General features: G+C 31.2%; 1 protein-coding gene across 1 annotated transcript in view; it reads left to right on the forward strand.

Annotated features, from left to right (window-relative positions):
* Positions 1-27974, forward strand: part of LOC118185152 (uncharacterized) — a 405199-nt gene that overhangs the window by 347628 nt on the left and 29597 nt on the right. Inside the window, exons 3-7 of the mRNA XM_085810045.1 lie at positions 194-292; positions 9314-9375; positions 17274-17386; positions 22857-22947; positions 27047-27231. Of these exons, the coding sequence (XP_085666171.1) occupies positions 194-292; positions 9314-9375; positions 17274-17386; positions 22857-22947; positions 27047-27231 (550 nt within the window). The remainder of the gene's footprint in view (positions 1-193; positions 293-9313; positions 9376-17273; positions 17387-22856; positions 22948-27046; positions 27232-27974) is intronic.

Raw genomic sequence — 27974 nt, forward strand, 5'->3', positions numbered from 1 at the left:
TGTGTCTCGGTTCTTAATTATTCAGTTAAGATATTAGTTCAGTGTAACTTTTTGACTCTGTTAGTTGAAGTATGATATTGTCTAACTTTTTACTGAATTTCAAATATTAATCATGGTTTTTAATAATTATTGTACACTTAAATATGTGCGTTTGAATACTGTGTACTTTTTCTAATAATTGGTGTATTTGTAGGCACTGTGAAGATCTTATTGTCACACCTTTTGCTCAGATTTTGGCCAGTTTGAAAAATGTTCGGAATAATTATGTTTGTTTGACTGATCTTCCTGAGAGGTAAATTAATTTTTGTTAAACTTTGTTTTAATTTTTGATAAATGATAATAATTTTTCTACCCTAAAAGATATGGTCTTTAGAATACAAAATTATATTATAATATGAAGTATTTTCTTCTCTGATTGCAAAGTTAATGCTCTTTGGAATACATAATTATATAACAATATGAATTATTTTGTTCTTTGGTAGCAAAGTTAATGTGACTGTGAAAGTAATGCATATATGCAAGTAGTTCCAATACGTAAATATTTTGAAATTTATTTTTTATACAAAATTCTACATTTATTTATATGTACTGCCGTTATTAACCCGCAGTTGTCCTATAATATGCATTTATATTTAAAACTCCGAAGGAAACAATTTTTCTTTATCTTTTGTAATTTATATGCTTATAATGTTGGAGGATAAAGAAGTGTGTATAACAAAATTTGTTAGAACATTTTAGGGCCTTATTAATTTTTAATTGTCACTAATAGCTCTTAATCACTTTTAATTAATTTTTATTTATTTAATTTGAATTACAACTGTAACAGTACTTCAAGAATAATGCACATTTGAATAATATTTAGATTTATTCCAATAACAAATAACATGGATTTTCACAGTTGTCATATTTCAGATTAGTATGGATTGAATAGAGTAACTAAGCAAAGAAATTAATGTTATTTAAATTTATCCCCCTTACCCATCTTTGTCAAAAAAGTGCTTATGAAGAAGAGAGAGACCATGTCTGTTTTCTCTTCAAATGCACTAAAACTTTTCATTAGAATTCAGTATCAAACTAAAGTTTAATTTTTAATTTTTTAAGCATAAATTTCTCTGAGCTAGCTTTGTGAAGTGTTAACTTGAACTCATGAAGTAAAGTTGCCATTCTTTAAATCCATATTTTAATTAAATTTTTGTAAATAGATCAATGCTAAACAGTATACTCAGCAGTGAGCTATGAAAAATTTACTAAAGGTCTCACACTTTATCTTATAAAATCAAAATATCAAATTCTAATTTAATGTTTTACTTTTTATAAAAACAGAAAATAAAAGTAATTATAAATGAACAAAAAAGCAGTTTAAAGTAAACAAGGTCTGTAAAATTAAAAAAAAAAAAAAAAGTTACAAATTATCACAGAAATAGCATAAAATAATGAGTAAATTCAGTTATGGGACACAAATTATTTCAAAAGCTGTCACACATTGTTTTCTTCTTTCATATTATTTGATCTAGGAAGCCTGGACCAAGTGATAATTTTTCAGAAACATTTTTTATAATTACATTATCTCTAAGAAATTAAAATTTAAAGATTATGAAATTTAAAGATCCCATTTAAAGATATTGTCATTTAATCTTAAATATGCTGCATAGTCGGAGAAAATCTTTTTGTATTTTCTATCTTTTAATAGAAAATTAAACAATGAGACTTCTTCCATCATCTTGATGCTAAAATAAAACCATAACTCGGAGGAAATTAATAAGGAAATAAAAAGAACAAGGGACAAACAAATTTAACAAAGAATCCTTGTGAGCCCATTAAAACTTATCACTGGTTATACACAGTACACACTTTGAGGTATTTATAGCCACAGGCATAGAAATTTCTTGAAAGTTCTAGGCAGGTATGGAAGTTTTTTGAAGGGGTCTTAAAATTTCTTCATGCCACCAGATATGTATTCATTCTGATGCAATGAATGGCTTTTATATTAAATTTCTTATTATAGAATTAAGATTTAATGATAATAATTTCATATCCATGAGAAATAATATTTATCTGAAGTATGGTGCATTAAGTCAGTTTATTTGTTATAATTATGCATTTAACTGAACACCTAAATAACTGGACTGCAGTTTTATGAATGAAGTAATAGTCATAATTATTGCACATTCAAATTTCATTTAAATACATTTTAAATAGTATGCATCAAAATTTAAATTTAAATTATGTAAAAGATTTTAAAATATTTTTAAACATATATATAGCACACATACAAATAAATAAATAAATAAAAAGTTATTTAGGATATTTTGTTGCTAAACTTTGTTTAGATGTAAAGATTTTTACTGCAATGTTTAATTTTGCTTATTTTAATTAGTAGCAATTTTTGGTTTCTGTGTGGCTAATTAGATATGAATGCATGCTTTGTAAATTTGTGCTTAAATTTTGCACTTGATTTTTTTATGCCTGTTATTACTATGACTGGTACATACATACAAGAGCAACAACCTGGCACAATTTGATGCTTTTTTGCAGAAAAGATTTAATAACATCTTGTAATTTCAAAAAATTATTTAGTGTATACACATGTATTTTATGTTTTAATTAGGTATTTATTTTGAAAATTAGTCCATAAACATAGAATTGAATTTTCATATCTTTTATTTTGGTGGAAAATTTGTGACAGTCATTAAGAGTAGACTCAAAGTACTTGCTCCCTTTAAGTGATTTTTGGCAAAATACTGTACTCCTGCAGAAATTGTGGAGAACTTTTTTTCTCTGTAGGCAAGTCTTGCAAGCACATATTGTTGTAATACTAAGTTTATGAAGTAAAAAAAAAGTCTTGATTTTCCTAAAAAGACTGAACACTACAAAAAGAACAATTACGAAAATAGCACTATTATTGCTAAAACAAAATAGTGTTTATGTGCATGGTTGCCAGAGTATGGTGACTTTTACTGAGGTGGTTGCATTAATGCATAAGTACTCTATGATCTTATTTTAAATGTTGATGACACATAAGTACCAGTAATTGATTGATTTGCTTCATGCTGAAGTGTGGCCTTAAAATTTATGCTACTAAAATAATCTTGAGCTTTCAGTCGAAAAAGTATTATTCTCAGCCTTTTTCTCAAAAGCAGGGGGAAAAAAATTAATATTAAGCAGTTACGACTCTGAGCTGAAAATTCTTACTTCTCTTTTCGTATGTCCTTTATATGTTTATTTCCTTTATATATGAATTTGTGCACATAGGAATGGTGATATAAAAGTACCTCCCAAACATGTAAAGGTAGATAAAAGCTACTGAAATAAGTAGATTGTAATGAAATGTGTGTACAGAAATACTACATTGAGATGCTGCAGCATGCTGTTGAGAGCAGTAACTGAAAGCAATTCATTGTCATAAATCATCATTTAGTTTGCAGATTTTGAGTGTATACATGGATATATGTGCATGGAACTTGTCCACATGCACTTCTATATGGGGCTTGCAAATAAAAATAGAGCAGCTGGTCAAAGGATGTTCAAAGAACATTACTGAAGTACTGCCAAACATGATGAAGTTAGGAATGGAGAAAAATAAATAAGCAGAGATTCATCTGGATTAACATATATTGAAATACAAAATCATTATAGGCACAGTAAATGTTACGTGGTAAGCATAGTAAAGTAAAACAGGTGACAACAACTGAAAACATTGCCAAAAACAAGAAATAAAAATCTTGTTTCCACACATGTTGCAAAATACAAATTAGAAATATAATCACAAATTAAAAGTTATTTGCAACACTCCCCCTTGATTAAATTTCCCTCAGTCCTACACTGAACCTTTGATTGAACAAGGCTTTCTTTTGCACACTCTTTGTCAACATGTCTGCTGCCTTTGAACTAGAAGGCACGTAGGTAAAGTTCAACCTCCTCTCTCAAGAAAAAATGCTTGAGTTCAATATATTTGTTATGCTCTGAAGTTACATAGTTTTTAGCTAAAGAAATGACACCCTGATTATCAACAAATAAGTTTTGTGGGAAATTAAAAAAATTTTCTTCCACAATTTCCTTTAAAAAAATTTGGAACAACAGTACATCCTTGGCTGCATGGTACATTGAGAGGTACTCAGCTTCAACTGTTGACAATGCAGTCATCTGTTGTTTCTTACTGCTCCATGAGACAGCTCCACCTGCTAGTAATACCACATAGCCACTAAATGATTGTCTATCAATTTTATCAGTAGCCCAGTCACAATTGCAGAACACTTCCCTTTCCAGTCTTTTGGAAAGTCAGCTTTAATTCCTTGATCTGTTTAAGTTAACAAAGGATATGTTGTATGCCAGCCCAATGTTCCTTGCTGGGGCAATTATTGAATTGGCTCATGTAAGTCATAGCAAAAGCTAAATCTGGCCTTGTTCCTCCTGCTAGGTACAAGATCCCTCCAACAGCCTGCCTATATTTTAATGCTCCTTCAGCATTCAACATGTTATCCTTAGTGGCTGTTACATATTTCATACCTGAATCTAATGGCATTGATGCTCCTTTAGCATCTTGCATATTAGTTGTTTCCAAGAGCTTACTAGCATAGACACTTTGGGCAAGAGTCACACAGCCATCTTCCTTTCTGCTTATTCTAATTGAAAGAAGGTGATGTATTTCTCCCAAGACCTTGATTTTAAATGTGGTTGCAATATTGTCCTTAAATTCCTGAGTGATGAAATCTTTGCTGGACATTACAAGGAGATCATCCACATACACATCTACAATTAACTCCTTTTCTTTATTGAAGTAAACATAAGGATCTGCTCTGGATATTGTTAAGTTCGCTGATTTCAAAAATTTATCAAGGCATATATTCCACTCTCTCCTAGACTGATGAAGTCCATAAAGGCTTCTCTTTAGCAATCTAACGTCTCTATGTGTTTTCTCATGCAGACTCACTGGTGGCTGTTCCATGAAAATTGTCTCACTCAATTTTCCATTTAAATAGGCTGCAGTAATATCCAGTTGATGAACCTGCCAGTTTCGCTCAACTGAGAATGCTAATAATGTTCTAATTGATTTTGTTTTTATTACAGGAGAAAACGTCTCTTTCTAGTCAATTCCTTCAACTTGGGTATAGTCACGAGCAACTAAACGATCTTTATATCTTTCCACTTGTCCATCTTTGTTAAGTTTTCTTTTAAAGACCCACTTACATTTCACGACTTTCCTTTCTTCTGACCTAGGAACTATGTCCCAAATTTCATTTCGTTTTAAATTTTCCAACTCCTCTGCCATGACTAACTTCCATTTTTCTGCATCTGGACTAGTTAATGCCTCTTCTAAAGTTTCAGGATCATTCTGGAAAGCTTTCTTGAGTGTTGAGCCTTCATATTTCTGTTTCTTGGATTGTCAACTGCACTGCTTTCCACTTGTAATTCTGAAGGATGTTCTTCATAAATCTCTGAATTTTCCATGATATAATCCTTTGTCCATTTAGGTGCTGAAATTTGTCTTCTAGGTTGAGCCTCCTTTTCTGGTGTATTCTTCACTTCCTTCTTTTCCTGTTGAGAGCCTTCGTCTATTACTTTGTTTTCAACTTCATCATCTTGAGACAAGTTTCTTTTGCAGAGGCAATGTTATAATGTTTCCTGTCATGAAAGGTTTCTCTTCAAATATGACATCTCGGGAATAGATTACTGTACTGGTTTCTTTGATGTAAATGTGGTACCTTTCATCTCCATCATACCCAAGGAGATAGCCTTTAGTTGCCTTTCTGTCCATCTTTCTCCTTTTCTGAACTGGGACACAGTAGCAAGTCGATCCAATGATATGCATGTGTTTTATTCTGGGTTTCTTTACCATCCATATTTCATAAGGACTTAAATTAGGAACTGAAGACTTTTCTGTCCTATTCAGTATATAAACTGAAGTACTGATGAACTCTGTCCATAGGGAAGCTGGGGAGTCCACTTCTTCATTCGAGTATTTGAGAGTTCTGGCCATTTCTAGAACTGTTCTGTTCTCTCGTTCAGCATTGCCATTCTGTTCTGGTGTATATGGAGCTGTGAACCTCTGGGAGATTCCATGCTTGTTCAAGATCTTTCGAATGGCTTGGTTGTCAAATTCTCCACCATTGTCACTGAGGATTTCTTTAACTGTATGTCCTAAGTTCTTAACAGGAGCTATGAAATTTTCAAGCACATCTTTTAGTTCTGATTTGTGCTTTAAGAAAAAACAGTATCGAAATTTGGTGTAGGCATCTTTAAAGATTGCAAAGTAACAGTATTTCCTAAATGGTTGATCAAATGGCCTGCAAATGTCTGTCAAGAACAATTCTCCAGCTTTTGTAACCTCTTTCCTGGTTCCAAACTTTAAGCAGTGAGCTTTCCCATATACACAAGCTTCACATAATTTCATATCAGACTTAATATTCAACTCTTTCTCAACAATGTCTTTTACATGCTTTTTATCTTGGTGACCCCAACGTTCATGACAAAGTTGGAGAGTTGATTCATTATTCTCTGTCATGTTTATGTCAATGTGAGTTTCAGGAACTAAGGTCTTCATCACGGCTTTGAAGATACCCCCACCAGCATTTCTTGTACCATGCAGAACTATTTCACCATCTATTTTTAAATAGCAATCCTTAAATGTTGATTCAAACACACTGTTCTGGTTTCTATCTTGAGATGCTAATATGGAAAATAGATATTTACTTATTTCTGAAACATACCAGACATTTTCAAGATTTTTGATTTCATTCATCCCATTTACAATGGTCATTATCTTGATAGTGCCTTTTCTAATTGCTGGTAATGACTTTCCATTTGCTACTGTGATGCTATGGGAAAGCTTAAATTTTTCAAAGTCTATAAAGTAGTAACTGTTATTGACGACATGCTTTGAGGCCCCATTATCAATAGACCAATCATCAGAATTTGTTTCTGCAGAAAATATTGCCTCATCTACAGCTAGAAGTGTCATATTTCCAGCAACACTGTTCTTACCTCCTTTGTTTTGCCCTGTATGTGGACTAGGTTTTGGTGGTTTTCCATCAGCTATCCATTTCTTGCATGTTCTAACCCATTGTCCTCTCTGGTGGCAATAATTGAACTTGCCATTGTTTTTCTTGTTAATAGATGATTTTCGCTTAAGTTCCGAATTTGCTATCAATGCTTCCTGATCTAAAGTTTCTAAAAAATTTGGATCTTTCCTTAGTTCTTTTTCATGGGTGCACAATTGTGTGGTTAATTCATCTAAAGTTCTTTTTTCATCACTAAGAAGTAACCAACTCGATTTGAAAATACGATAACTGGGAGGAAGAGTATCCAATATTTTACAAATCAACAGCATTTCTGGTACTCTGTTTTCTTCCTTATTTTCAAGTCCACTGTTCAGATCATTTCATAGATTTTTTCAATTTTGATAAATGAGCTGCCATATCATCATTTGGGCAAATGCATTTGAAGAACTGTAAGCATATGTTATAAAGTTGAGTATCGCACAAATCTTCAACTACTTTGTGAAGTTCCAGCCAAATGTCTCTTGCGCTGTCGAATCTCATTTCCTTTTGTAAAGTATCTTCAGTCATGGAGTTCATAAGAATCACCATAGCGCAATTATTGGGTTTATTAAAAATCCTTCCTTATTTTCAAGTCCACTGTTCAGATCATTTCATAGATTTTTTTCAATTTTGATAAATGAGCTGCCATATCATCATTTGGCCAACTGCATTTGAAGAACTGTAAGCATATGTTATAAAGTTGAGTATCGCACAAATCTTCAACTACTTTGTGAAGTTCTAGCCAAATGTCTCTTGCGCTGTCGAATCTCATTACCTTTTGTAAATTATCTTCAGTCATGGAGTTCATAAGAATCACCATAGCGCAATTATTGGCTTTATTAAAAATCTTCATGTCATCTCTGAATCCCTTTCGAATCTCTTCGGTGGCCGCATGATCAGGCTCCACTGGCTTCTTCAATTTTCCTTCCACGACTTCTAGAGCGTTTTCGTGATAATTTAATACGAACTTAATTTGATATTTCCAAATAAGCCAATCACTTTTTCCGCATAATGGCTTAATGGATATCTTCGCAGCTTCCATTTTTGCGAACTAATTTCCCGGTTCACGTAAGGCTTAAGAACTGCCGTGTTAGGCTTATAAAGTGCTACTAATGTTTATCTCCACTTTGCTTCTAAATGTTTCTGCACAGTTATAGCATGCTGGGGGCCATAACCTGATGAAGTCTAGCATTAAGAATGGAGACAAATAAATAAACAGAGATTCATCTGGATTAACATATATTGAAATACAAAATCATTATAGGCACAGTAAATGTTACATGGTAAGCATGGTAAAGTAAAACAAGTGACAACTGAAAACATTGCCAAAAACAAGAAATAAAAATTATGTTGCCACACATGTTGCAAAATACAAATGGGAAATATAATCACAAATTAAAAGTTATTTGCAACAAAACATTCCAGCATATAAAGTAAGAGCTGAATCTAGAATAGTGATTGTGCTTTTAAGACGGTATTTTAAAAAGCTGAATTATTAAAATTCTTTTGACTTCAGCTGTCTTCCTTACTTAACTATTCATACTTGCCGTATATGCCAGCATTTATGCATGTCATTTCTACCTACACATTCTATTATAAAATCTGCTTATTTTGATCCTGTGCATTTTTGCCAGACATTTTGGAATCATTCTGCATATGTACATATGTAAATATTTATATACATATGTAACATAATGTGCATATATAAATGTTCATATAGTGATGCCAAAAGAAATTACAGTTCACATAATGAAATATTTGCAATAAATATGCATTATATTTTGTTTTGAAAGCAATTGTAAAGACAAAGATATTTTAAAACTCAAAAAAAATTTAACTTTTAAAATTTTTATAAATTGAACCTTCAACTTTTTTTTTTTTTTTTTTGTTTCAGATTTTATAATTATTTTTTAAATGTTCTTTAATTTCATTGGATTTGAAGATAAAGTTTGTGTTCTAAGTACATTTTAGCCATTATCTTTATTTGAACAATTTGTCTTTTGAAATTAATAAATCCATGCATAATTTTGTTTCACTTGCCTCCTCCACCCAAAATATGGTTTGCTGTGCATATGGGTGTCACAAGAATAGAAGAGTATGTATAATTGTTAAAATTGAAATTTTGTTATAAGAGTCATTTCTTATGTATCTTCTAGACATATGTAGCAGTAGCCTTATTAGAAGTTATTTAAAATTTTAATTCTTTTATTATGCATTTTAATATGTATAATATGCATTTAACATAACAAAAGGTTTTTTTCATCCCCTTTGTTTAGGTCAAACAGAAGACCATCTAATTCTTCCTCTAACATTTCACCGGTATCTAAACCCCTTTCTGGTAAGTAGAACTGTAAAATCAATGAATCAAAATTTAGAACAAAGAACATGTCTGTATTGAATAATTGTCTCAGTGTTTGACTCATTTCATGATATAATTTCCTATGATTTTGCACCTGTGCATATTTAGTCTGCTTAGTAGAAAAGTCTTTGTGTTTATTTTTTTTCCAGCGTTGAGCATGTATTGGCACAATCTATGGCAGTTATATTCCCTTAGTTTCTCTTTCCACCTTTCTCTTCAGTTTCTTTTTAAACCTTTTCAATTAAAGTATAATCATAGAATCATAGTATTAATTGTAGTTAAGCCTGTTTAATCAAACAGCTAAGCCAGTTTAATCAATTCTATAATATCTAATGCAAGAAATTTATGTAAAGTAATCTGTCTCTGTTTATGTCTTGTCTGAGAAGTGCTCATATCAGTGCAGAATACAGATCTCATTTATTCTGCTGATGTTCAGAGTTGAAATGGTTAATGAATAATCATGATTTTAAAATCTGCTGTAAAAAAGTGTTTGTTATTATGATATTTTTGATAAGATTTTATATTGTGTAGGATTTTTACAAATAATTTATTCCAAAATTAAAATGTCAGGAATAAATTAAATTTGGAACTTTGTTGTGTAATTTTTTCATAATGATGAAGGAGTTGTTTGCTTTCCTTTTATTTTGAGAGAATTCCAGGTATATGTTTGTGAATGTTTAATTCACAAAAGTCAGTATCTGTGTTTAAAGTAACCATTGGAAGATTTTATTTGTTTGTAACAGTTGTACATTTCTGCTTTAGTTTCATAACAAAGAAATATCAGTCATTTTGGATGACTTTTGGCAACATGATGACTTTTGACTTTTTTTTTTTTGTTTCAGATTTTATAATTATTTTTTAAATGTTCTTTAATTTCATTGAATTTGAAAATAAAGTTTGTGTTCTAAGTACATTTTAGCCATTATCTTTATTTGAACAATTTGTTTTTTGAAATTAATAAATCCATGCACAATTTTGTTTCATTTCCCTCCTCCACCCAAAATATGGTTTCCTGTGCATATAGGTATCACAAGAATAGAAGAGTATGTATAATTGTTAAAATTGAAATTTTGTTATAAGAGTCATTTCTCATGTATCACTTTGTGATGACTTTTGACTTTTGGCACCCTAAATTTAATCATATTATTTTCACATTCATTAATTTAGTCATACTGTTAGAGAAAATTCAGCATTTGCAATGAATGGCAAAGGTTTTAGATGCCATTTGTCATCAATTTTTGTTTAATTCATCATTAAACATCAATTCAGTTTTCAGTCTTGCTGACAGAGGCATGATTTTCATGTGAATATGCATCAACCATCCTTAAAGGGCTATAAATATATTTGCTATATGTTAAAAAATATTAAAACTAACATAGTGTAGGCTCAGGGTACTCATTTGAAAGGCAGAGGAATTAATGTAAAAAAAAGCAGTGTTATTACAAAGAATATTTAACTTTGTAATTTTGGGGGCTGAAGACATACATATCAACCCAGCTTGTAAAAAAATTGGTTAAGAAGTAGGGACAACATGTCATTAGTTCTAAAAAGACTTTATGGTCTTTATAGAGGGCACAAAGACGATTCAGAATCACGCAGCATCGTAAATTGGAAATATCTTTGTCATGTAGTAGAGGGCACTGAATGGGAGGTCGCGTGAACAACAATTATGTTGGAAGTCAGCATTTGTGAACTGATTCGAGCGGCAGTAGGATAGGCGAGTATTCAAATGTTGAACTGGTCTGTAAGCACCTCCCATATGTAGCTGGGAATAGTAACGGGCACACTACATGTATGCCAAAAATGTATCCTGCACCAGTGTGCACCTCTTCATATAATCTTTACAGAAAGTTATGTGAGACTGGTTGTTTCATGAAACCTACCATGAATCGGGACCAAATGATGAGACACCTGCCAATGAGGAGAATGCCCTACATCTGACAGAAGGCAATTGGAATATGAATATAGGTACTCGAAGATATGGTTCATCTCAATCCATTGTATGAAGGATACTGTCAGGAAACCAAATGTCTTCGTACCATTTGCAATGTGTCCAAGCATTGGAGCTTGCAGATTATCCATTCCGCAGGAATTTTGCTTCTTGGTAACTTCAACAGTGTGTGCCAAATAGTGCATTTGATGCATCCATATTGTTTGTGGATGAGGCATTTTGCACAAGAGAGGGAGCCTTCAATCAACATAATGCCTATTTATGGGCTTTGGATAACCCTTATGGCACAGTGTGCATTATTAGTGCAGCGCAGAACCATTTCTCTGTCAATGTTTGGGCCAACATTGTTGGAGACCACCTCCTTGGACCGTATCTTCTACCCCCTCACCTGGATGATAGGGCATACTTGATCTTCCTACATGAAGGTCTGCCTAAACTTCTTGAAGAAGCATATGTTCCTCAACCGTTGCTTTGCTCAGTGTGATTCCAGCATCATGAGGCTCCCTGCACTACTACAGTGACAATCTTCCAGCACCTAAATGTTACATTTGGACAGCATTGGATAGGTCATGATGCTCCGTTTCATTGGCTACCAGATTGCCAGACCTGTGATGCGTGGATTTCATTTTTTGGGGTCAAATGAAGGCATTGGTGATTCAATTAAAGACCTCATCGCTTACATCTGTGTAGCTAGCAGGGATATAAGATATCAGGACTCTTCCAGAGCATTAGGACCATGTGGTGCTGCCATGAAGCCTGTGTGACTGCTTTTGGATGTCATTTCAAACATTTTCTTTAGCACATATATTTCTTTAGCATATGACAGGGGATAGGATTCATTTTATATACAAGTTTTGCCAATGTAAAACTTGTATATAAAATGAATCCTATCCCCTGTCATATGCATTTGATTACCTTTCTGATTAGCAAGGACAAAAATTTTAAATGTGAGTTATTTATTATTGTCTAAGTATATTTATTTATAATAATTATTATGCATGGCAGTATGCATTTACATTTGATGGTAAAATATGAGTTTCATATACAGAATATGCATTTATCAAGTGAAAGCTAAGATAAAATCCAGGATGAGTAAGTTTATTAGATTAGAAACATTAGACCATTTCAGTTAATAATTGGATGTACCATATTCAGATGATACTAAGACAACTAGAGTTTATTTTGGCATACAAACAGTTAACAATATGCATTTCCTTGGTGTAATTTAGTGTCATAATTTAAATGGATCTTTTAAAACCCCTTTTCGTATAGCACATTCTTTTGCAAGAGTTTGTTTTTTAATAAGTTTCTGTATAGAATAATTGAAACTTTGATATATCTAGTTTGCTTTGAAGTCATCCAGCATTGCATATGGTCGGAAGCATTGTTACCCTGAAACACAAATAAATGCTTTACAAGCTGTTTTACAACACTCAGAGGGAAAAAATACTTCAGAATGTGTGTATGAGATTTTTATTTACAGCTTGCACAAACAAAACATAACAACCCTCATTGATGTTCAAATCATAACGTGAGTTAAATCCTTGTTAATGTAAAATATGATGCAGTTTCCTATCTTGATTTTATTGCATTATCCTTATCCATAACTGATATGTGTATATATATATATATATGCATGCACATGCATTTGTATGTGTGACTTTTACTGAATAATTATCTTTTTCCATCTGTTTTCATTTTAATTCTTGTACTTTTGTCCTATTCAAAATGCTTTCGAAGTTTTTATGGAGATAAAAAGTTGTGCTTTTGGAAGATGTGTAATTTTCTGCATTTAAATGCCAGCTTTTTGCTTTTTCCACCTTCACTTCTTAATGCTTCCAGATTTGCTCCTTATTTTTAGCTGATGCGTTAAAATTATACTTATTAGCTAATCGTTTAAAGTTTTTCCATGAAGTTATAGAGCACTTTTACAGTTCCATCTGTATGTTAGGTTCATGTTAGGTTAATTTTGACTTTCTGTCTTTTATACTACTAAAATAAATGGTCCTCAATATGATGCCTAACACAGGAGTTTGACCAAGCCAAGATTCTCTTTTTCCGCACAATTCCCTCCCCCCCCCCAATTAAACTAATAGGTTATGAGACCTTTCAAGTCCTTTGATAATCCCTTTCTAAGTGATGTTTGACTTATAAAAGGAAGATTGCTAATAATTCACTTATAACTCCCATGCATTTCAGTATGGTTTGGCTCTTGTGTGCTTAGTTGATATGCTGATATCCTTTTCCATTAATTTATGTAGTCTGGAAAAAAATTGTTTTAACCATTTGAAGTATAAAATTATTGCTTTATAGCAGGGTTTCTTAAACTTTTTTCAGTCACTACCCCTTTTTATGACTGAGATTTTTTTGTGGCCCCCAGGACCCCATAATATTTAGAAAAGTTTTTTGGAACCCTGCAAGTATTGCGCAAATCCGACGCATGCGTGAATGAAACTGTCGATTTTTTTCACTTGTAATGTAATATACTACTGCAGTTTTAGGTCATTAACTTAAATTTCTAATTTTAAGACATAAAACAATGTGAAAATTTTAAATAAGTAACAGACGAAATAGCAGCATCACGTGCAAAGCAAGAAAAATGAACATTTATATCATAAAAAGAAATGCGTCAAAACGTTTTCATTTTTTTCTTTGTCAGTATTGTCTTTATCTATTTTCAGATACATTGTGTAAAAATATTCGGTAATTGTAAAATTATTATAATAAGTTAAATAATTATCAAAACTGCTAAAATTTTTGGCGACACCCTGCGGGCAGGTACCGCGACCCACAGTTTAAGAAACCCTGCTTTATAGTACAATATTTCTGCCTTTAAATTGATATAATTCATTTGTTTTAATTTATAATATTTTTTATTGAAGAATTCAATTCACAAATACATTTTTTATAAAAAGAACAATTCAGTTTTTCCATGAAGTTCAATTGTTTTCACTATATTTCATAAACTGTGAAAAAAATTAGGGGCTTTCTGATTATCTAAGACCAACTGAAAAGTTATAAAAAGTATTTACAAAGCAATGCAGTAAGCTACCAAAATAGTTATGTAACAACCCACGATGTCGTAAAAAAGTATTTTATGTGGCAGCCCTAGTATGCACTAAGCACACACCTGTGTAAGTATATGTGATTTTGTACTTTTGAAATTGAGCTGTCATTTTTCTGATTAGTTTTTCTTTTTGCATTGAGTATGTTTGTTCTCATGAAGTGCAGTGTGGCTATGGAGTTTGATGGAGTAAAAGAAAGCCTCGCATATCTGCAGAAATATGAAATTTACAAATTCTTATTCTATGAAGTTATATTTAGTTGGCCAATTTTTTTATGTGATGTGAAATTGCAGAATGCAGTTATTCACTTTATTCACAATATCTCATTTACAACAGTTATTCACTTTATTTATTGTTGACTTGTGTGCAATACCAAAACTGTATGCAATATGGAATTCATTCATCAATGTTTCTTTTTTTTTTTTTTTTTTTAGTGAAAGCAAATTGTTGTGTACATGAGGAAATTATACAGGATAAAAAATTACTGAAAGTGTTCTCAAAAAAGGCAACTAGTATGATTTATTACTGATGGTTCTTGCTTTTTTTTAATTTTATGCTTGATTTCTCTTCTAGAGAATCCTTAGTGTGGTACTAATTTTTAAAATGATGGTGTTTTTGGTATGTAAGCTTGGCAAGAAATTAATTGCTGATAGGTATGCAAGTGCTGGCAAAAATCACCAACAAGTTTGTGACTTTTCAGTGGGGATGTGGAAAATGCGAAAGTACCAAAAATTATTTAAACAAATATAGTTATCTCTTAATAATGAACTGGCATTTAAAATAATCTCAATTTTAAAGGTCTTATAATATATGAGGCAGTAGGGATATTGAGCAGAAATAAAGGCAGTGAAGATGCATAAACATTCTTGAACATGGAAACCAGAATTGAAGTAAATCATTAACTAACCAGAAAACACTTTTAAACTTGTGAATTAATGTTATAATTAATGTTGTGATACTTCTTACTTGGCACATTGTCTTAATATAAGCTAAATTAAAAATTAAACTTGCTTACAAAACATTACTTTGGAGTTAGGTTACTTTAAGTGTTTCCAAGTTTATCTAAATTTATCTCCTTTAGCTAATCGTTTAAAGTTTCCACACACCTAAAAAATTTAGAAAGGAAGGGAAATGAAAAATGACCAAGGCAAGTCTGAAAATGTAATTGAGAAAAATTAGAATTTTTTCCCAAAATGAGATGTTGAGAAGGAAAAGGTAACTATCACTCTTCTCAAATGTTTCAAATAATAACCAATAAACAAAAATTGCCCATCACAAAAATTGAGCTCTCCTATGCTCATTTCTGAAACTTCTTGTAAAATTCTCTGTTTTATCTTGGGAAAACTTATAGTTGAAAGTACATGTCAAGAGTAAGTCTAAGGAAATAAAGTGTGTACCCACCTTCTTCAAGCATGCTGCACAAACAGAAACGATTACAGTTGTAATGCAAAACAAAGTTAAGTAACTTTTGTAAGTTTCTGAAACTTAGACAAAATTACCATCTTTTTGTGTAGTTTTTGAAATTTTCTGATCTGACTAAATTTACTGAAATTTTCAATTTTGATAGCAAGCAATATAGTGTAAAAAATTTTTCATTCTGTATGTTCATGATATGCCTATTGTCTATGACTAGACATATCAAACATAGTCATGGACAAAATAACTTTCACCCTTTAAAAATATTATTATGCTGACATGTTATTGTTTGCATACTAATATTTTTAGAGGATGAAAGTTTACCTAAGTTGGTTTTGCTTTCCTCTCTTCTACTTTTTATTACTTATTTGTGATAAATGTAGTAAGCAAGCTAAAAATAAACCTGATAACTTTTTACGGTATAGTCATGAACTGCTAAAAATTTCTAATGTAAGCACTTACAGAAACATCGTAACTTGAAGGAACAAGTCTTATATGCCAGAAATCTTTTGCATGTGCATGATGAAAATTTTGAACTTATCATAAATACTGATGATGAAAGCCAGATTGTTAAACAGAGGAGGCAATCATGATCCAGTTGAATGCATCTTTATTCTCAGCGTAAAGTGTAAATAGATGAACTGGCACAAGTCATGCACTCTTTTTCCATAATTATTAGCTTACTTTTCACATGTTCACAGAGTTATAATTGATGATATAAAAGAGGCAACCAACATGTTTTCAGCGTAGGGAAGAATGGAAGTTTACAGTATTGATACTAGTTTAACAATGGCAATGTTATGGTTCCACCTCTTTTGACTGGCTAAAAGTTTTGATTTTTAAAGATTTCAGTTTCACTTTTGCCATTATGCAAGTACATGCATCACTATTTTTGTGTGAAAATGATATATAGAGGATTAATTTTGATCTGATGTCTTTCAGAAAGGTTTATTGTAAGTACTATATTACTATTTTCAGAATATAAAGGAGAAATAACCAAATTTAAAAAATGAGACTTAACGGGCTGTTATAAATTAAAAATAGAATTCTATCTTAGCGTTTTCTTATCATACTTGTATATTTTCATAATGCAAGATTTTGACATAAATTTTGTGCAGAAATATTTTGAATTTCACAAATTAACATTATTAACTTTTTTAATAATATTTTGAATACAAAAAATTTTAGAATTTGTCATAACTGTTAAAAATAATTTGTTTTGCACATTTTTCTATTCATCTGGTTATGTGTGAAAGCTAAATTGAAGATTAGAGGGGTCAAGAAATATATTTTATGTTTATAGACTATACATAACTGAATATTTCAAGTATTAGTTGAATTTCAATATTTAAAATGTTGGAAATGAAAAGTAAATTGATTTTTAAAATATGCTGCCTTCAAAAATGATAATTTTTATATATATATATATATATACATTTATTTAGATGATGAATTTTCAAAGCTGGCATCCGAGACATTGGCAGAACTTGACTGGTGTCTTGACCAGTTGGAGAATATACACACCCACCGCTCAGTTGGAGATATGGCCTCTAGTAAGGTATGATAGCATTAGCATTATAACCATTAAATTATCTACATCAGCCTCATTGTCATAGATAGAAATTTCGTATTATGTTTTATATTTTATGTACACAATGTTGGTATTGAAGGCTGAAATATTCCACGTTCTATGATAAGCCTTTAATCAAAATTAAATGCTTAGGCTAAGATATTAACTAATATTAATATTGAGAGTTTAGTCTGTATTTAATGGATGACATCACATGATAGTCATTTGTCATTGAAGTTTTAAAGTTTAGAGATAATAATAGTCTGAATGATGATTTCCTATTTTTGATATTCTGGTTTTGCCACATATAGTTCATGTCAGTTTCTGTCTTCTATATACTGTAATATCTCTTTCCATACATCTTCATAATGAGTTATGACTATGAAACTGTAGGCAAGGATGTAAAGTGACACTAAAGGAAAATTTAAATGTTATATATCATTTAAATAATTAAAATGAACAGTTCTTGTCATTGAAATCTGTGCTTTAAATGGTATATATCATTTAAATAATTAAAATGAACAGTACTTGTCATTGAAATCTGTGCTTTACAGTGTTCAAACTTGAGCTCATCTTTGTGTGTAGGGGCATATTGAAAACTGTGCTTTATAAAACATTGCAGGGGAGTTAATTCCAGTTTATCATCCTTCAAAATGCAATTTAGTTGCAAAACCATGCATCTGAATATAAGTTATTGAAAGGTCATTTTTTATAACTCCAGTTTAGCCAGGATGATGTCTTGTGGTCAAATATAGGTACAGATACTGTGAAAAATATCCCGGCACTAAGTAAAATGCATGGTTTCGCTGTTAAAGATTCTTTTAAACCAACACCTTCATCTCCAATGAAACTAATGTCTTCAACCATTTAAAAAAAGGGGGGAAGATGTTTCACCTAGCTGGGAGGTATTTTGATTTAATGATGTCAAAAATATAAATTCTTGAACTCCATTGAACAATACAGGACAGAAATAAGCATACTTGTTCCCTTGTTTTGTCTAGTAGATGAATGCAGTGTTATCTGCAAATTCCAAGGTTCTTGTATGGTTTGACAATTGATGTAATATCGAAAGTATCATGCACATATACATTTAAACATATGTTTTATGCAGTGAAATAAACACCTGTAATTTCAACCTTCGCATGATTTGGTAAGATATTTTAGTTCATGAAATATTTCACAACCATGTGTAATCAGTATGAAGCAACGAAACACGAATGGCAAAATGCCTTCTTTTTTCTTATGTTTCCAACAATTCCCTGTACTGATAAGTGGCAATAAAAATGCACCTTAAAAATCTCACAGGCAGTTTCAACCACGGAATCGTTCCTTAAGCATTTTATGCAGTGATGAATCATAATTTGCATAATATAAGCATTTATTTTACATTTTGACACAGAAAGTATAGCATGAGTATAAATAAAACATAGCCTATTACAAAAAAAAAATCATGAAAATAAATTGTGGGAAGTATTAATCACATGTTTCCAATGTTATCACATTCCACTCACCAGCTGCATTTCGTTGGTTGCCAATAATGAGCTGGTGGCCATTATTTCAAGCCCTTTTACAAGAATGGAGCCTTACGTTGCGGTGGTGTCATTGAATGGGCTGATGATATATTTACTACTACAGTAGAATTCCAGAAATCTGCAAAACTTGGGACCAGAGGTTGTGCGGATTTTAGGATTTCATGACAGAAAAGGTAAAGCATAATATTCGGACTAAAAGTGCAAAATGAATAAGGCGTATTACATACATTTAATTAAATTATTATGTACATTATTGCAATAATTTATTATATGCATTAAATTATTATTACATATATAAATTGATTATACTATTATTCATTGTATTATATGTACACAGCATCGAGGTTTGCCGATTTTGCCTCGTGCAAAGATTTCTGGTTTCGGATTCTGGTGTTAGACTCACTGTTGCTGTAAAATTTCAACAGCTTTTCTTTATTTTTCCGTATATCATACACAATCGTGTCGCAATTCCATACCATTCTGCTATAAATCGAGGAGTAGCACCTGCCTCCATCTTTTGCAGAATTTCCACTTTCTGCATTACCGTTAATGCAACGTGTTTACGTTTTTCAGCGTTGCAAGCAGTAAAATCACAGTGTGTTTCTTATCTGTCATTGTATTAAAAAGGGCTGAAATTAAAAATATTCTTAATTTATCCACAAAATATCCGGATTAAAAAAAAGGCAGCACTAAACAATCTCGTGAAGTGACATAACAAAGCTCAGAAACAAAGAATTGAGTGAATCGTCTGCTTTTTTTTACCTCAATGCAGATTAGAGGGGAAAAAACTTATCTTGTTTATTTTATCTTATTTTTTAAACTTTTTTATATCAGTAATTTGGTATTTCCGCTTTGACTCATTATTATTCAGTAATTATGAGGTCATTATTCGGTAAGTACTTTTTTCTTCGATATTTCGTACTGTTGCGGTTTCCGGAACCTATAAACTAAATGTTTATATTCCGAGAGGCAACACGGATTTCAGGAGTTGGCGGACTTCAGGTCGGCAGATTTTCAGTATTTGACTGTATTTATAAAATAAATTTGATATTCATAACTGACTGATTATAGCAAAGCATAGATAACCTACGTATAAAAGTTTTCTTGGAGGACTTTTTGTGAGAAACAAAATCTTATACATGTTACGCAGTAGAAATGCCACAGATAGATAGATAACCTGTGCACTTACTGATGAACTTGCAGCAAACTGTCAGTGTTCAGCAGATCTGACCAGAGGGTCCTTGGGGTTCACCATTTTGGATTTAAAAGATGTAATTTAACATTGTACATATGCATGCCAGAGAAAGCTTGATTTAGTGATGAAATGACATAAAGAAAATAAGGAATATTTGTAAAAGCAGACTGCATTTAGCATGTTTTGCATAATGCCACAAAATATGCCTGTATCTAGATGTGGGTTTAGAAATACTCTAAGACATGTATGGACACATTTTAGTATCAGGAAGTAACCAAGCATTTAAATCATTCTTTGCTGATGTTGACACAGAAGTGTATAGAAATTCTTTATGTGTTGACTGAGTAATTTTCACTAATAGCAGCTACTGACAGGTTAATAAAAAAAAAACTGTCTGATTTCTTATTTTTATGGCCCCCACCAGCAGCTGAATGGTTAAGTTGATGTCTTGGAAATGTACTAGCTGTGTGCTTGGTTTTCAAAATTTTCCTCGTATGTAATATGCATATGAGGCAATTTGCCTTAACAATTAAGTCATTGATGAAGACATCCCTATCCTTAGACAGGTAGGCATCGTGTGCTTTGCCATTTTCAAATAATCTAACCTTTATTTTTAGGATGATCATAACTAAATCTTCCTCATTTTCATGATACAGAGATGGTCATCCTAATTCAATATTGGGAAGTTAGGTATGGATGCATAAAAATTGATGAAAAATAATTCTATTATGAAAGAACTAAAAATGCAGTCTTGTTTCTGTAATGCGGTACAAAGTCTGTAATCCGGACTCTTCGGGACTTCGGCGATTCCGGATTAGGGGTTTTTCCGGATTATAGATCATCAATTTAAATCTGGTAAGATGGCATGCAGAAATTATATAGTTAAAAATATGAAACCGTAATGTATGAAATAAAGAGCAATTATGATCTAAAGGGTATCAAAATTTACAAAAAGAAAAGCTTGATATTTATTTGTTTACTTTATTAAACATTTCTTTCAATGTAAGTTGTTTAAGTTGCTTTGTTTTTTGTGCTAATACTTTCTCTTTAATTCGATAAACAGACATAATTTCTTGTTCAGTTACAAAGTTCCACTGTTCAAGTCCTGTAATTGCTGTGTCGAGAATGCCGATTAACTTGTCAATCGAAATTTTTTAGTTTTCAATAACCTCTCACTTTCTTCACTATTGGAAGCGGTATTTTCTGGAACTAGATTTCTACGTCCGTTAGTTGATTGATGATTGAGGCATTGTCATCACAATGAAAAACTCCTGTTATATCATCTTCATTTATTACCACTTCTCCACATTTCTTTACAAAATCCAATAACTGGAAAATTTCACCTTTAGTTTGCAATGCTAGCCTAGCTTATACCGTCCATTATACATTAAATGCACATGCATAAATGCATTACGTGCATGCGTAAAGCATACAAAAAGAAGTTTGTGGCTTTGAGATCCGGATTATAGATCATTCCGGATAATGGGCATCCAGATTACGGACTTTGTACTGTATATTCCCATTCTTCTGGTACAAATGCATAGTCTCCATAGCCTTTTGTTTTGGACATACAAATCAGTGATCTAGGCATAAGCTGACGTAAAGGTTTTTCAGACTACTCTAGTATAAATGCTTGTCTCTATAGCTTTTTGTTTTGACCATGCAAATCAGTGATCTAGGCATAAGCTGGCTGTAAACATTTTTTAAACTACTAATTTATATACATTTATATTGCCATTTTATGCTTTTCACCAAAAAGAAATATGTAATGGAAATATTACTGTAGTACTTGTTTATGCTGATAACAATACCTTGTTTTGCCAATTAAACCTGTCAACAATATGATGGCAATTTAATTAAATGATATTGAAATGTGTACTGATTGATAGAGCAGCAAAATTTGTTACTTAGTTTCAAATATTAAATGCAATATATTTTAGGATCTAAATAAACTGTTTCAAAATAGCATTTATCCTTGAACCTTCATCTAATTGAACTTAATTTTTATCAATATTTTATTACATGTTGGTTGAAGATATTTACTTTGTATTTAAATTTAATATTAGCTGTCAGTTCTATGTTGTTGCAGGCTTAAAAGTTTTTTTTTTTTTTTTTTTTTTTTTTTTTTTTTTTTTTTTTGTTTTTGTTTTTATGTGTGTTTGTGTATTTATTTTGGAAATATGTGTTTCTTTTCCTTAGAAGATATTTAGTACATAATTTATGTAACTAGACAGTATAAAGCTATAAATGTGTTGCTAACATTAAATTGAAAGGTAATTTAAATCAGCAATCAATATGTAATAAACTATTGCTAAAAATTATTTTCACCGAGATTAAAATGCATCAAATGTTCTTACATGATGAAAAATGCTAACAAGTTCACATATAATATGGTATAAGTTAATAATTTCATTTAGAATAATGAATCTTCATTCAGCTTTCCTTATAGGAAATTTTAGAACATTTGTTTCAGTAACTCTCTTTTTACGGACAAGTATAAAACTATATTTATATAAAAGGAAGATGTGAAGTAGTTTGATATGCTTTAGGTTGGCAGTATTATCACATTCAGTAATAAATTGAAAATGCAGAGTTTAATTATCTATATTAATTAATTTCCTCTTATATAGTATCTTTATTTTAGTGTCTCATTGCTTGAATGCCATGTGTCATGAAACCATTTTTTGCTCATCTTACTCATGTTGCACAAAATTATCTTGTGTCTTTGCAGTTCAAGAGAATGCTTAATAAGGAATTGAGTGTTTTCTCTGATTCCAAGTCCGGTAGTCAGATTTCTGAGTACATTTGCTCAACTTTTCTTGGTGAGTATTCTCTTAGAGCTGTGGCAGTATTACATAGATAGTAGATATCAGTTTAAACTTTTATATTTGATGTCATTATTTTATTGTTATTTATTTCAACATGAATATTAAATATGTTTAAGAGTTCTGAATAATCAGTGTTCTAACAATGTCTTTCTCAACAATAGTTCCTAAATCATTAAAACATTCAAAGTATTTTTTTTCATTAATTGTAGTAAAATTTGTATTCTAGTGATTTATTAGTTTTTGTGATTGTTATCATAATTGGGAAATTTTATATTAAAATACATTTTCATTATTTTTAACTTACTAGAAAACTGTGAATATTTAGTTTATTTGAAAAATACTGTTGTGTCTGAAAGTAAACAAATTTTTCCAAAATGTATCATAAAACTTCAATATGTTTTGGAATTTTTGGTAACAGGTTTCACATTTTTTTTTTCTTTTTTTTTTTCTGCTATAGTTTGTAATTGCTAGTCATGGCAAAATGAGCAAAGAGCCAAACTGTGTAATTCATGATTTTAATGAAGATTGGGGGGAGGGTTATGTCATATGCATTGTATAGAAAATCAGTTTAATTGGAAACGTTAGAAACTGCATCATGAATGAGAATAAAAGAAATGTCTATTTTACCCATCATAATGCTTGTTAATAAAGCAAATTTGCCTAATTAGCATTTCATGACAGATGCATATTGATTATACAGATGAACAGCCATTGCTATGCTTGCATAAAAAAATGACGTCTGGAAGCAACTAGATACAGCAGAGCTTCACAGGGTAACACCATATTACATTAAGTATTGCTCTCTGTACTTTACCTGGTAATGCTTTATGAGCTCCAAGGGAATATTTCTGTCACTTCTCATCTCATTGTCATCCCATACTAATGCTGTGCTTTTAGTATTTTGCAGTTCAGATAACAGAATGAGAAATACTGGAAGCATTCTCCCAACACAAAGCCACCTCAAGGTTGGTAGCAGAATCTACAGTGGTCTTATGCTTTCACAGCAATTGATGGGTTGAAGCAAATCCAGAGTTAAGCACCTGGGGCAAGGCATGCAATTTAATATAAGCAGAAGTAATGTAGGTGTTAGCAAAGCTGTACCCATTTCACTATTTCTGCATTGAAGTAACTCCAATGCTACATTTACATTTTGAATGGCTGATGGAACTGAAAAATACAATCCGAAAGTTCACCCAATTTCCTGCTATTAAACTATTTATCTTTGAGCTCCAGGCTTCACAAATGCTTTAATAAAGGCACATTGCACATCAAAAATGCTCAAGTAAATACTTTCTTATTTACTGCATATTATTGTACATAGAAAGTCAGGGAATCCTACATTCTAATATGTAATTTTTTAAAGAATATTCTTTTTAGAACAACAATAAATTGAAATTACATATTGTTGCCACTCACAAGTTGCAGTAATATTGCTTGCATTTATATAAAGTTAGTGTGCCTATATTAAAATAAATGGTTAACAAGCAGACAATAACATCCTTTCACCTTCTGATTATGCATTGTAATCTGAAACTTTTATTTATGTTTTCACATCATTTTGACTTCAAATATACAATGTAATGGAACATATTTTTTTTAAGGCTAACATTAGTGTGACACATAGTATAAATAATTTGAAGTCTACCTTTTGCAAATCCATCTTGTCAGGAACTTTGATCTGAGCACCTGATCTACATATTTTCATTTTAGATTTTAAGATACTTTCAGTCAACTGAGTCCTTATTATCAATACAGTTTACTTTTTCTGCTTTTAGAATGACATTTGGGAATGAAAACTCCAAAGAAAACGCATGCTGAATAGGATGAAGTAATTTTGAATGGGAAGTTTGTATTTTTACAAGTTGAACATGTCCATCTTTTCGAGGAATAAGTTCTGTTTCTTATCCTAGTGGCCAGTTGCTTCTTTTACTATTGTCTGTTCCAGTTAGCATTTTATCTCCAACAGGTATTTTAGGAGCATCTCATCTTTTGTTCTTTGTACAAGAAGCCCTAGGCATTGATTTCTAAAGGTGCCTAGGCATTCTTCTTGACAATTTCTCAAATCTTTTTGCAGATTTTTTTCTGTATTTGATTCTTTAATTCTGTTGGTTGACAGCATCAACATCTGGTGTATTCCATTCCTTGATGTATTGCAGGAAAACAGAAGCTGATATAGGAACTAGTTGTTTGTCTTCAGATTGATTGGTAGGTGAGTGGCAGACAATTCATTAATGCTTCACAGTCACTAAGGACTTACCAATCCTTCATAAAGCAATTCTGCTAAATCTAAGATCCTTTTTAAGAGGTCTGTCACCATTCAAATCAATCGTTCCCACCAGGCTGCAGTTGGTGGTTTGAACTTACATAGATAGTAGATATCAGTTTAAACTTTTATATTTGACGTCATGATTTTATTGTTATTTATTTCAACATGAATATTAAATATGTTTAAGAGTTCTGAATAGCTTAGTCTTATAATTCGATTCCAATCCAAAAAATGAAAGCAGCACCAATGAAATTGGTACCATTGTAACAATAAATAGTGGAGCATTTTCCGTGTCTAGCAACAAATCTATGAAAAGCCATAAAAAATGGCTCATATAAACTGGTGACAAGTTCTATATGTACTGCCTGGGAAATGGTGCATATAAATAGCAGTACCCCTGCTTTCTGAGTCCCTCTAAAACATAATGGTCCAGCTGTGGCCACTCCTGTGATTTGAAAAATAGCAGCATATACTGAACAAAGTTTTCTGATAATGGTCCAAGATCAGGTTCTAGTTTCTTTGAAGTGAAATACTAACAAATGATGCACTTTTGTATGATTTTGTGTGCTGTTTTCCTAGTATATTTTGCAAGATTTGAAGGCAACATGGGATAATTTTCAGTGAGTTTCCGGAAAACTTTTTGATTTGATTGTAGAACCATTGGCTTTCAAAAATCTTTTATCTTTTCTATTGACAGTGCATGTCTTGACACATGCAATTGTATCTTGATCTAGGTAAATAGCCAGACTTTTAAATATTTATCTTCTCCTGTGACTCTTGTTGAATCATCTGTACTGATTTCAACTCTGCTTTTTATAATTCAGAAATGCGCTCTCCTACAGTTCTTTCTTACAGAGATATTTATTTCTAAATCTTAAAATCTAACTCACTAAATGAACTATTTGTGAGTATTTAGAGAATTACAAGTAGATCATGTAACACTGGGTAGTATTTTCAATGTTAGCCAAAGGTTGTAGATTTTAACTTCTCTATCTCTTCTTCACTAATGTCTCCATTTAAGATGCTTATGCAGCAGCTGTGAGTGTGATAAATTTCTATTTTAAGTTTTAATTGTGAATGCTAAATCTGAAGTATAATGCTTGTTAACCAGGAAAGAAGTATCTGATCGAATTTTAGAAATGCTTAACTGATGTTGCATATTTTCATTTCAAATATATATAGTCTTATATTAGTACTTACGAGCATCTGGAAAGAACATTTTCAAATTGAAAGACAATAAAATCTGATTACAAATCGTTACTGACAGAAGAAAAATCCTAGCCAGTTTTCGTGATAAAGAATGTAAATTTTTAATCTTAATTAAGTGAAACATTAGTATGTATTTTGTGTTTCATAAATGAAACGTTTTGCAGCAAGTGTGGGTTTTGTTTTATAATTGCCTACCTGTAGAATAACTTAAGTTTTGCTTCATAATCTCCGAAGCCTAGACTAAAAGTTTAAGATCTAGCATTTCACAGAAATTGTTACTCAATGCATGATTTATACCCTAGAAGTTGTTTAATTTTGTAGTCTGAATTCCTTTATATAGATCCCTTGACAAAAAATATGCAATCAGCTAAACTTTATGCTACAGCTGCCCATTTTACTATTAATTTTGCAAAAAAGCCCTTTCTAATATCATTCCACTGAATATAATAATTATTGTGCAAATTAGTCTTTTAGTTATTTTTTTCTTGTTTTCATTTCTCAACATTTCACAGAAAGGGTGTTTTTTATTATATGTACATAAGTGTATTTTTAACATGCCATAAATTTCCATTACATGTGTTTTGAATCCCAATCTTATTTATAAAATTATTTCTGCAGACAAGCAACAAGAACTTGATTTGCCAGCTCTTTTGGATGAAGAAGCGCAAAATGCTTCGAAGCAGAAGACCAGTCAAACCATGTCTCAAATTTCTGGTGTTAAGAAGCCACTTTGCCATACCAACAGTTTAACTAAATTGCCCAAATATGGTGTTGAAACACCTCATGAAATAGAACTTGGAAAGGTTGGTTTTAACTGTCTATTCTATTTTTATTTGATCTAGTTGATTCTGATAGTCTATTAAAAGTCATCAAAGGGCATGTATAAATTTTATAAAAATATCTTATATCAAGAAATTTAATGTGAAAAATCATGTATTGATACAATATGTTGATGTTTCTATGGAGAAGATAAAACAATGTTGATATATTTCCAAATAAAAGTATATTGGCAGTATGTTGAATGAACTTTTATTTGAAATATTGTCAAGTATGCTGAGTTTTCTATTTGAAAAGAAATATATAAATTGAAGAGTGCTGCATAACTGCCAACTTTCCCAGTACTCTCCATCTCCTGATCTCCCATTAGATCACTGAATCTCACAGTTTTTCATTTTTAGCCTTTACTAGTGAAAGTGTTTTTCAGCAGTAAAATTAAATTGTTCAAATAAAATAAAATGTATAGTTAAAATTTCATTATTAAATTAATGAAGCATAAATTGTGCAAATGTTATTATGTCATCTTTACTGGTATTTCTTATTAAATTTTATTTGATCTGAATTGTCTTTATCATATCATTGACATTTGCAAAAGAGATAGAAAGATTCCATGAAAAGTTTAATCATTAAATATTTGTATTGAGTTTTGTTTCACATCAATATCTAGAGTCATTCGACCTATTTCAGAATAAGAAGTATGAAAAATACGTAGTAAAAATAATTTTATTTTCGCTATATTTAAAAGCACTTTGATAAATTAAAGCTTTCC

The sequence above is a fragment of the Stegodyphus dumicola genome, chromosome X2 (assembly GCF_044657685.1).
Source record: "Stegodyphus dumicola isolate Sdum_Otavi_A_Nest chromosome X2, ASM4465768v1".
NCBI classification, from domain to species: domain Eukaryota; kingdom Metazoa; phylum Arthropoda; class Arachnida; order Araneae; family Eresidae; genus Stegodyphus; species Stegodyphus dumicola.